General features: G+C 38.1%; 2 protein-coding genes across 3 annotated transcripts in view; one reads left to right on the forward strand and one right to left on the reverse strand.

Moving 5' to 3' along the window:
• The window catches only part of DNAH7 (dynein axonemal heavy chain 7), a gene marked incomplete at both ends in the record, with an annotated part of 98,012 nt that extends 94,301 nt beyond the window's left edge, over positions 1 to 3,711 (forward strand). The window contains 3 exons of the mRNA XM_082055980.1: positions 1,687 to 1,864; positions 2,997 to 3,100; positions 3,505 to 3,711. Of these exons, the coding sequence (XP_081912106.1) occupies positions 1,687 to 1,864; positions 2,997 to 3,100; positions 3,505 to 3,711 (489 nt within the window). The remainder of the gene's footprint in view (positions 1 to 1,686; positions 1,865 to 2,996; positions 3,101 to 3,504) is intronic.
• A 199-nt stretch (positions 3,712 to 3,910) lies between these two features.
• Positions 3,911 to 12,467, reverse strand: part of SLC39A10 (solute carrier family 39 member 10) — a 59,871-nt gene continuing 51,314 nt past the window's right edge. For both annotated transcript variants that reach the window (XM_082056320.1, XM_082056319.1), the window contains exons 8-10: positions 11,022 to 11,102; positions 9,044 to 9,234; positions 3,911 to 7,129 (exon numbers count right to left, since the gene is read on the reverse strand). In XM_082056320.1, the coding sequence (XP_081912446.1) occupies positions 6,971 to 7,129; positions 9,044 to 9,234; positions 11,022 to 11,102 (431 nt within the window). In that variant the 3' untranslated portion in view covers positions 3,911 to 6,970. The remainder of the gene's footprint in view (positions 7,130 to 9,043; positions 9,235 to 11,021; positions 11,103 to 12,467) is intronic.

The raw sequence follows: 12,467 nt of genomic DNA on the forward strand, positions 1-12,467 counted from the left end.
TACTTCCCCTGAGTAATTAACAGGTAAAGTTCAGTTCATTTGTGCATGTTTTGTAGAGCCGTAGCAGCATCTAATGAAGCAGATGTTGCCGCATCCCCTTCACCTCTTGAAAGGGAGCTGCAGGACATCAGCAATGTTGTCTGACAGAACTGGCCTCCTGAAGTGAATGTACTGAGGGCCTCTTAAACTGCATCTAGATCTGGTGCTAGTAATGAAGTTAATTAAATCAGAACTTAGGAAAATACTGTTGAGTTTCTTTGCCAGTGAGCCAACTAATTAAAACATGTTAACACAAAATCTTTAACTCAAATACCAGGCTTTCAGTAGAGTGCTGGCAAAGAAAGCTGGATGAATTAGGGAGAATCAGTGGGCTTCCTCCACCTGTAAGACTGCAGATTCCCAAAACTGACTTTAAACATATAGGGCCTCAGCACAATGCTGATGGTTTAGTAATCTCAATCAACTGAGGAAAACCAATCACATTGCAGGTTGCCTACTCCCTACCTGTTGTAAAAACAGGTTCCAAGATAAACAAAATATCTAGGAACAAAAATCATAAGTAAATAAAAAAAAAAAAAATCAAAAGCATCCAGTTTCAGGTCTGGAAGGATATTAAGAAAATCTGCATTTCCAGAGAACCTTGATGTTATGTTTTTGGACTCACCTCAGTGTAGTAATCCGGGCAGCAATGTGTAAAGAACGAAAGTGCCATTTCTTGAACAGAAGCCAGGACAGAAATTAAACTTATACAAACAGAAAACTGCTGATGTCTATGAGGATGTTTATTTATTGGTCAGAAAACTACCTACTAGTAGAGACAGCTAGATTAGTTGTCTTCATTGTAATTCTCTGCAGCAAAAAATCATAGCAGATTTTTTTCTGACATGATTCAAAACTGATGTTTGCAACAGTCAAGAAGATGTCATCTTGCATGCAGTAAATATTCACTGTTGCAAGATTTCCCATATATTACAACCAAATCAAATGAATTTTGGCATTTTTGAAAATCATTTTTATTACAGAGGCCTCCACAGTGTAAGCCATTAATAAAAACAACTCCAAACAAAAAAACCCTCCCACCCTGCCAAATCAATTGAAGTTTAATTAGGCCACATTCTCCTCATGAGGGAATTATCCCTCATCTTCAACTCGCTGTACACACAGGATGTGACTTTGGCTGTGGAAGGGAAATGTGACCCTTCCAGAGAGAAAACAGCCTGCAAAAAATGTGTTGTTTGCACAGAGAAACCAAGGCAAAGGCTGAACAGCTTCAGTAACCAGGGAGTTAAGGAGAACTGAACACTCAGGTTATAGAGATGATGCGTGTTTAACAGACTTATTCGGACCAAGTCGTTCACATAAGCTAAGTATTTGCAGGCAACAGCATTGGGATTTTTCTATGTATTTTTTTTTTCCTTTGAGGGTGTTTTTTAGTTTGTTTATTTGTTTTTTAAACAGCTCTAGTGACATTTTAAACAAGTTGTTTAAAAATATGTGGCCATCTCCAAAGCTGGACTGCTTTCAGGAAAGACAAAGGCAATCCTGGATTCACACAGGGAGAAATTACTTTTGCTGTTTTTCTGGAAGATACTTGCTTCCCTCAATACTACTACTACTACTACTACTAATAATAATAATAAAGGCAGTTGTTTTCTTCTTTTCTCCTCCTCTCTTTTGCTGCTACAGCTGTGGTATGAAAATGGAAATCCACCAGTCTTCTGGATTTCAGGATTCTTCTTCACTCAAGCCTTCTTAACAGGTGCACAGCAGAACTATGCCAGAAAATACACCATTCCAATAGACCTGCTAGACTTTGACTATGAAGTGCTGGAAGATAAGGAATATGAAGTTGGCCCTGAAGATGGTAAGTAAATGCATGACACAATTATCTGCCTTTGCTGATATATTCAGAAGTTAACATTAATTGGTAGACTCAGAGTTATGCAATTAAGTTAATTAATTCAGGGGGAAAACATACACAACCTCACTGCTGCTCATGAGATCCACAAGAAGAGAAAAAATACTAAGTCCTTAAGGACTGCTGGGATGAGCTGACCTCCTGGCTTAGCGTGCAGATATAAAATACCACCAACAGAGGACATTCCTTACCCCAAACTTCCTACAACAGATTAAACTTTTTCGTCATACCTAGTCTGCCTTTTTAAAATTTTTCTCTCTTTTTTCACTCTGTTAGCGTATGTGTCTGAAGATGCACATTTTCCTAAGCCAAGGAAAACCAAACATTTAGTTAAAATAGCCTACACAACTTTTCTGCTGTCCCTACAAAAATACATAATGTGCAACAGGGGACCACTCCATGAGGGGGAAAAGCCCTATTTTTTTATCAAACTGTTTTACTAGATATTACTTACCTCAGGTTCCATTTGCAGATACATTTGTTAGCTTGCCCTTCCTCAGACAAAAAGCACAGCTGAAACGGAACTATTCTTAATAGTCTGTTTAATATTTGTCTGAGGCTCAGTTTGATGGAATTTGTGTGAAAAGAAGGGCTTGGAAGGTTGGCTGGGCAAGCCCCATCCAGGCAGCTTCTGTTGCAGCAGGTTTACTTTCCTTTCCGTTGTAGAAATTACAGAAAGACTGCTTCTATGGTCAAATCCCCAAAAGTTTGGAAACGTTGAATCTGGCACTATGTTGTAGGTAGAGAAAACTTTATAATAGTGACAACTGTACGAATAGTGTCCTGTACTTTGGAATGATTTTTAACCTCTGTCCCTCAAAAAGGCTGGATACAACTATGATATTGCTAGACACTGGAACTATAAATCTTCATAGACTTGTAATCATAACAAATTGTAGCATAGCATAGGAGTGTGTTATACTCCAAGTGATTTGATCATCACTTGAACACATAAAATTGACAAAAAGTCCCACACAATCAGAAGATGGTTAGCAAAGTGTGTTACGCTAGCTGCTGCTCTCAGCTAGCAGACGTTTTCAGTTTTTGTGTCACATGGTGTCATTCCCAACCGATTCAGGGGTCTACGTTCAGGGACTGTTCTTGGATGGAGCGCGCTGGGACAGGCAAACGAAGAAGCTGGGAGAATCTCATCCCAAAGTCCTCTATGACACAGTACCTGTGGTCAGTATATTTCATTTGGTGACATTTTCTAGTATTACATACCAACATATAGTGTAGAATTGATATGCTTAGATTCTAGTCTTGAAGGAAGGAACAGGGTAATTCTTAAAAAAGAAATTAATTAAATTATTTTGTGTTGAAATAGAAGCAAACTGTCTAAGAGGGGCTGAGAATCCTCTGCTAATAATGACAGTGAGAGGAAGTTTGGTGTTGCTAATTTTAAAAGGGAGAGAAAGCAATCTGCTAAGCAAGAAGAAACAGGAAACAGGGTTTCAGAGCTACCTGTTAAAAAGGAAACAAAACAGAAAACCCAACAACATGAAAATACTTTGGCCATGCCAAGCCTATTTCCCTGCTGTTTTTTTAAAGGGAGATGAACAGGATTATTTTCCTCTTCCCTGCAGATCTGGCTGAAGCCGTCTAAGAGAGCAGACATTCCCCAGCGCCCAAGCTACCTGGCCCCAGTGTACAAAACCAGTGAGAGAAGAGGAGTCCTGTCCACAACAGGCCATTCCACCAACTTTGTCATCGCCATGACTCTCCCGTCAGACAAACCGCAAGAACACTGGATCAGGCGGGGCGTGGCGCTATTATGTCAACTGAGCTCATAAACCTCTCACCAGCCATGGAGATAGAGGTACATTTTCCCCATTGCTTAGAAGGGATTGATGTTGCTCCTGAAATACCACTAAAGAGAGGAATCAAAATGAGTGTATTTACAATGTTGCATTGGTGCCTTTCATGAGATTTGCCATCAAATACTAAACCATAAAGGTGTAGAATAAAACCTTACAAAAGCCCACACAAATGTCCGTTCCTTGAATAATTTTATTTTCTGAAGGCTCCTTATTTATAAGGAACATACATAAAATGAGCACAACACTGTTGACAATGAACAAAACAGCATTTGATAATTTCCAGCTTTATAAAACTTTTAAAAAATGATTTATTTATAACAAAAAGACTGATAGCTCAGCAAGTTATCTCATAGGACCATAGTCACATTTTTAAACCATAGATGCAATTGTTAATGGGAAGGGAAAGAAAGAGAAAAATAAAAAAAATCACACTGCATCTAGCAACTACCATATTTTCTAAGCATACTCACAGTGGATTGAGTGCAATGTGATCTACATCAAAATTCATATGGGATGTCACACAGTGACAGCATTGTAATATACAAGTAACATTTATGCCCTCCAACAAATACAAGTTAAATGAGACTCTGGATTCAAGCAGAATGGAATGTTGAAGCCAAGTAGGAATGTAGTGGAATTCAGATTGTCTGTAACATGACTCAAAAGTGTACAGGAGAATCATTTGGAATTCAGTACTGGTGGAAACATAGAGAAGTCACAGCTGTTACACTGCTCTTCATAACTTGTAATAAATACTAGAAAATAAAAGGAAACAACCCATATGTAACAAAATAATACAGTACCTACCTTCAAGGACCATGTTTTTCCCTTGTCTGAAGATGGTCTTGGAAGGAAGTGAACTATTTTCCTCCAGAGGCAGTGTATTAAGCTATAACTATATTCCAACTAATACAAAAGTAAATATACTACCTGAAATATAGAAATCTTCATCTGAAAAGTATTTAAAGAAATAACCTTTAAAAATTATTTGACAAAATAACAGTTTGACCACATATTGACCTCCTTATATTCAACAGAATTAACAGAAAAGGAAAATGAAGGGTCAGTTAATTACATAGGAAACATGGGTTGTTAAACTTAGATCCTCAGAAGGTATCCAGTGAGTTAAGTCTCTTTGAAGATGGTACTCAGTGACCTCAGATGGGCACTATGACAAACCGTCACCCAGGATCTTTACAGTGCAGCCATTCAGTAATCTGAAACTACCAACAGTGTGTTTGCTCATTAGGGTCCAAGAGTAAATGTGTTTCAAGAATGACAAAGCAAACCCGAGTTCAGAGCGTGCAATGGCTGCGTGCCTGAACTCACGGCTCTTGGCTTCTTCACTGAAGAAACCACACCCTTCTTGGAAGAAAGATGGACCCTTCATACTGTTCCTTGATCTGGCATGAGGGAGAAATACTGGCAAGAACCAACAGATATCTTGAAAATACATGAGCTGCTCTCAGTAAAAATTACATTGACCAACAAAGCTTCACAAAGGAAAGGGCCACAGCAGACACACATGAACTTGAAATGGAATGAAGATACCAACTGGCTCGCATTAAAGGTGTCAGGATCAGCGTTCTTAGCAGCTACACTGGCACCAAGCAGACCCAAACAAAACTTAGGCCACATCGTCAAAATACAGCCTTTACCTGGCATACACAGAAAAGAAGATGAACTCTGTGTTTTAAAAAAGGCTCCTACCATGCTTAGGACTGGTACTGCAGAATCAACTTGCACTCCTCACCAACTCTCTTTTAAGGAGATGGGTACAAGAAGAACTAACTTGTGTCTGGCAATATCAGCACAATCTGATCTAGGACAGCTGATCCCAGCAAGTTAAGGCCCAAATTGTCATTCTATCCTTCCAAATGATACATACCAGAGACCTATCACACCTGCTTTTTAATAATCTAATTTAAATACCAAAATTATAAAAAAGTAGCATAGAAATGAACTCCTTTATGCTGGAAGTAGAAATCTTCTTACATACACTCTACTGCCAGAAAGGGCTGGTGCTACAATGCCTGGTATCAAGGCACTGTAGGAACAGATTCTGATCTGATCTTACAGTATTGTAAATAACCTACCAAGTACTACATACACAGAGCATAATTTAACCTTTGTGCCCCAGTTCAATAACTAGCATCTTGCACTTTGGATTGTTTGAACACAAAAAGGAGAAAACAGTTCAAAATAATTGTTTAAAAAAATGACAAAGTTCCCATATGGATTTTCTGTTAAAAGAGTTTGCACAAATTCACAGCCACAATTCTTCAGTAGTTTATGCTGCAAGTGGCACACAATACATGTTTAGCATCTGTAAAAAAGAACCAGAAATAGCTCAAGAACTCCAACATCAGGGATTTCCCCAGGCTAACACTAATTCTACTGCATTTTGCATTTTCCTACTAATATCAAGGAAGAAACATCAAATAAATCTTAGTCAGGAAAACACCGTCAAACTGATCATTGACAGAACACGGCACTTTGCAGCGTATATTGCAGCAGCTGCCTTCTTACCCAGGAAGTTTATAGTGATGGAGTGCAGCTTAACGCATACTTTAAGAATTTAAACAGTGTTTAGGTGTTGGTTTCTTTTTTAAAATGTAAACCAGCACAGTGGTTTCCAGTCACGTGCTGTTGTAAGATTTAACACTTCCAAGTCACCACTATGCAGCAGAATCAGCACAGAATGAAAAAATATATATACACACACATGCACATATATATATGCATGCATATCTATATATCTCTCTCTCTGTGTATCTATACATATATATAGATATATATGTGCGCTATGTAAGACATGGCACTAAAAGCTCACTGAGGTTCCTTGCAGAGGTATGAATTTCAGCTGTAATGTTTTCTGGGTTCTGTTGAAATGTACTAATGAAATGGGATTTTCCCAAATGAGCAGATCATTCCCTGGACTTTTTCTTTCTTAACTGAGCAGGGCTTCCTGTAGAGTACACTGAACTTGGATATCTTTATCTTATTTACTATTTCCTAATTGTCAATCACTTGTGTTTAGAAGATGCATTGGGTATCTTATTTGATTTGAATTAGAAAAAAAGAATTAATCTACAGGGAAATGAATATACTCGACTTGTGTAAGTAGTGCAAGCCGCTGCTCTTCCTCTGAGCAATGTGCGTACAGTGAAACAGTGCAGACTCAAAGCCAGGCAGTCACGTTCCTGTCACCACAGTGGTGACCAGAATTGGGTCAAAACTGGATGTCCAGCACAATTTTATCTTCATAGAGGGCAATCACCAGCATGATGGCAAATCCCAGAAGCAGGCCTAAATTCTGAAGAATGAACTGCCCCACAGGACAATAACCATGTTCTTCGTTATCTCCGTCTCCATGAAGCATTTCTGGAAGCTAAAAGCAAAAACAATTTAGAAAGTTATTTCGCATCTGCGCCATTTATACACAGACAAGTTTACAAGATGATATTCTCAGGAATAAACACTCCAGGATTCAGTTATAAAAACAATACATTAAGACATAACTAAAACTCTTCCTAACCACTACGTATGATAAAACATGATGGTATCACATATTTACAAAACAAACTAAAAATGCCTTTCCTTTGGACATCTTTTTCCCCTGCTTTTACTGGATCACACATTTGCTTGAACTTTAAGTTCCTCACAATAAAGACCAACCCAGCATTCTCTGAGTTTTGCTCTTTCAAGTTTTTTTAGTGAACTAAAATTAAGTCGTGCTCAAATAAAGACAATAACCAGCTCTGACTACTGCTGCAGTAATTACATTGCTACAAACATACCCTTTATAATGACTTTGCTGATTAACTTAGCCCTTCCTTTGTCATGTTATATGCTTACACATATTCACATACATTTCCCTGTTAAGTATGGGAATAATAGCAACAAGTAATTCAAGAGAAATTCTATGGGAAGCTATAAAAAATCCTGAAAGCTCTGGGTATTCCCCATATTACTTACCTATGAAGAAAAGTCAAATAGTGCTGACAAAAGCAACCAATAACAGTAGCCTTGGAAGATGTAAAACTAGATCTTACCAAGTGTCTCAACAAAGCCACCCATACAGAAGAGAAACAACATAAAATGTTTTACCAAGAAATTAATTCAAGAAAGCATAAAGAAAGTGAAGGAATTCCTACAAGACATCCTTAGAAGAGAAAAACATAATACAGAACAAAATGGAAACTTCAGATAGTTCACAGCACAAGTCTCTATTGCTTTTCATTCAAGAGGCTGAACAGCTGGTTATTCAGAGTACCTGAAAACTGCACAACAGACAATGACAAATTATTAGAGGATCAAATCTGCCAAAGAAAACCAGATATTCCCCATCTGGTCTTGTAATACTGTTCTTAAAAAAGATACATAAAGCTGACAATTCATTTGATCCACTGAGTATTTAAATATAAAACAATACCGGTGTGAAAAATGTTTATCTCTACCGGAACATCGCTCAAAGCCACAACTCAAGTTCCATATAAGAATTTTTCTCTAAGCAGTATGTAGCCACATCAGGCGACCCAAGCAGGAATCCACTGATAGGGAGATGGCTACTTAGTCTATCTGAGGAGAAAAATACCAGCTGTGAGGAAGCTCGCCTCTGCTTTGGATGTCTGTGCTAGGAGAGAGTAGCTTGTGAAAGAAGCAATTGAAATCCAGGGAGCCACTCCACCAAAAGCTCTCTGAACCAAAAGCATAACTCGCACTAAAAAAAGTCACAGAGAGGGACCAATTCTTCTCAACGTCAGTGCCCAACTGCACATTGCACATTCAATGCTTCCAAAGTTGAAGGAATTGGGGTATGAAGTTTTGCTTCATCTGCCATATCCACCTGACCTCTCGCCAATTGACTACCACTTCTCCAAGCATCTCCGCATCTCCACAATGCATTTTTATGCTGTAGGAATAAGTAAATTTATTTCTTGTTGGCAAAAATGTGTTGATTGTAATGGTTCCTATTTTGATAAATAAACATGTGTTTGAGCCTAGTTATACTGATTTAAAATTCATGGTCCAAAACTGCAATTACTTTTGTACCAACCTAATATTTTAACAGGAGTCACTGGCAGACTTCAGTAGCAGAAGCCCAACCAGGTAAGCAACTACAAAACTTCACTACATCTCTCCAAGTACCTGCAACATTTTAAAAAGTTGTAGAACAGAATCAGCCATCTCTTGTCTGCAGATATTTTATGTTACAACAATAAAAGTTCTGCCATAGGTGCCATTTTGAGTCCTAGTTTTATGCGTGGAATGCAAAAATGACAGAGGACCGTAACAATCTTACCATGTCAACCAGTGCCACGTAGAGGAACATGCCTGCAGTGATGGCAAAGATCCACAGGGTGATGTCATTAGCGTACTGTCCCACCGCGGTGCCTATCAGCATCCCCAGGTAAGCCATCAGGGCAGACAGGAGGTTGTACACGATTGCTTGCTTTACTGTCATACCTGCTTTAAGCAGCACAGCAAAGTCACCTGAAATGGACACAGAATATGGGGGTTTAGTATCAATGCTTCTCGGCAGAGCAAGTAGATAAATGACCACACATTTACTATCTCACCAATCCCAGGCATTGCCAAAGCCAAGACGCTGCTACAGAGGCTCAAAGGACAACTAGACAGCAGGATCTGACAGCTCTTCTAAGACCTGTATTTATGTGCAGCAATCACTCAATTAAAATATAATTTACAGGTGCCTCTTCATCATGCTGATTGTCAGAAAGGTAACAGCAATTAACCATTCTAGGTAAATGGAGGAGCCTAGATCTGGTCCTCTCGCAGAGAACATATCGTGTCTTTACTTCACAGATGTTCTTCATGGCACATAAAACCAGAAGCTTAGTTTTGATCAATACCTGTGAAAGTTCCTCTTAGCTATATACACCTCATTCTGCAAATTCAAGAGGCGATTAACAAGGCGTTAGTCCTCACAGAAGGTGACAGCGAATTTGAAAAACATAGCACTAGGAAAAGGAAGACTTACTGACTTACTTTCAGAACGAACGGCTTCACAGCCATGCTGAATCAGTTTGCTGGTTTAAGACATGCCAGGTTAACCTGGTTTATTATGAAAGCAGGACAGCTCTGCTAAAATTGCTGATAGATGTTCTAGAAAGATCTAAATTTTCATCTTGTAATCAGCTCTGATAGTTTTACCCCTTCAAACTGAACTCTTGTGAGTATGAGTGAAAGCTGATAGTTATGCAGTTATGAGGGTGATTAATGTAATAGTCTCATATTAGATATGTTAGAAATTAATTGCTCAATCTAGAATCAAAACAAAAAATATGTATAGCCAACTACTCACTAGCAAGTTATAAGCTCACCAATATATACTGCAAGCCTTTATATACGGCAGCAGCTTCACTTAACTGGCGATTCTATAGTGCTGTTGTCAAATAATGAACATCTGCTCTATTATTTCCCATCTGTGCCTATCACTTACCTTATACTTAGTATCTGCCTATATAAAATGCTTTCACTCATCACCTCTCAGGGTTGTTGAAGTACTTGTTTTACCTTACTTTTGACCATTCAGAGCTAGCAGCTCCTCAAGTAAGCGAGTTGTGAGTACATACACAGTTTAATCTAGCACAATTTCACATTACTGGCAAAAAAAGATGACTCCTCCTCTCTCTAGCTACTCTCTTTTAAGTCTCAGGGTGCACTAAAGCTTCATGCACTCTGCCTTCTGGCTTGGAGGAATACAACAGGTTTTAGCATGGCTGGCTAACCCCAAGAAGAAATGCTTCAATTAGTGGGGAAGAATCAATGGCACTGGCTACACTGCCTACTGGCTTTATACCCTTAATACCTATCCACACCTACTGGACTCATCAGCAATTGGTATGAAGTATCTTCTGAAGACCTCCACAGAGAATTTTACTTAAGTAAACTTATGTTTACTTCTGTAACGTAACTTTCTGTAAGACATCGTCATACAGAGTACTGTGGAACTCTCTCTATAAAATGCAGAGGTGTAACACCAAACTGTAAACCTTATGTTCCTAAGAACACTTCTAATACATGTTCAAAAAGCTTGACAGCACTGCTGTGACTAGATACCTACCAAAATAGTCCTGTATTAGTGTTCTCATTGTATACTCTGAAGGAATATTGCTCCATTACTCTCTGAAGCTCTGGTCACTCTTGCAGCATCTGCATTGCATTATGCTTATCAGGATGAGTATCACAACAGCTTTTAGATACATATTTGGTACAGATGAAGAGACTGAACACATTTAGTTTATATAATTAGTTACCTAATTCATGGGGAAGCTCATGACAAAATACTGCTATAGATGTACTAATTCCTCCTGTCAGTCCAGCACTAAAAGCTGCTCCTACAAAAAAAGAAAAAAGATTCAAATGATATTTTACTGTTTTCAAGTCAGAAAATTTAATCTGCAGACTTTCCAGAGATGACATCTGACATCCTCTGTTAGAATGCACGCTTTGATATTTTTTTCATTATGTCTGTGTCCTGTCTATATAGAAACTGAAAATACCAGAAGTATCTTGGATGGGCATTACTGCTGTGTACTTTATTATTCAGTTTATCTGAAGGACAAATCCTGGGAGAGGAGAATACAACTGAGCAGAACATAGACATAAAGGCAACGAGCCAATAAATAGCACCACTTTTATACTTTTAGCAACTATGAAGTATATCAGGACAATTAAGAATGCACATGAGCAACAGTCTGGCTCTCTCCTTTCCAGGCTGGAAATCCAAACTAATATTTAATCCATAACCTCTCTATTTCCTTTATGCTCATTTGTAGAGCACATATCAGCAACATTAAGAAGCCAGAGCTAGAAAATAATGAGGAAAAACAGTGGTGTAAACCTCTTTCAGTAACTTTTGTGTAAGCTAATTTAATTCAATCAACTTTTAAGTTCATACCTTAAATAATTCTGAGACAAAAAAAACTCTGGTATTAAATTTCTGTACTGCAGCAGAGCAAGGCACAAGAAGAGCCTGCAGCGAGCAGTCAAAACAGGTAAAATGGAGTAGAATGAAAAGACATAATCTGAAGACAAGGAGGAAATTTAACTTCCCTCTGGATTCCTCATAGCTCGATATATTAAAAATATGAACATGCTTTTCTAAAATCTACATTTTACCGAAGATTCAGCTGTTTGGGCTTGACAGAGGAGTATTTAGAACGGGAGTTTCAATACAGTGATGTTCCCACCAGGTGGCGTAGTGATCCTTTCTGGCCTTAGAAGCAACTGTCTAAACGTTTTACCCGTTTAATATGAAAATGAACCAAAAAGTTATTTTTTATGGAGTTTAGTTTCTTTAGAAATTGTTTGGAGAAAGTGGAGAAACTATACTACATTCCATTATTAACCCCAGACCCTAATAAGTAGCTTATCTCCCATGCTTCTAGATGGATGTGTTCCTTCTGATAGTATAATAGTTCAGAACCCTGTGTACTCCTAGAAGCTACTTTAGTAAAAAATTAAAAGTATGCACTTCAGTACTCTCACCATCATTTTGACTCATACGACATATATTCAAATTAATGTGTTTTACAGTTCAAATCACATTTAGAGGTTTAAGTGAATCAAAGTTGATCTAACAAATCTAACAAAAACTGCTTGGTATTTCAATATCTTCCACATTTGGCTAGAAATAAACAGCCAATACTTTGCTCAAACAAAAATTTAAATTATCCTAAGTAGCACTTTTTAAAATATTA

Source organism: Streptopelia decaocto (assembly GCF_964273445.1).
Source record: "Streptopelia decaocto genome assembly, chromosome: 6".
NCBI lineage: Eukaryota > Metazoa > Chordata > Aves > Columbiformes > Columbidae > Streptopelia > Streptopelia decaocto.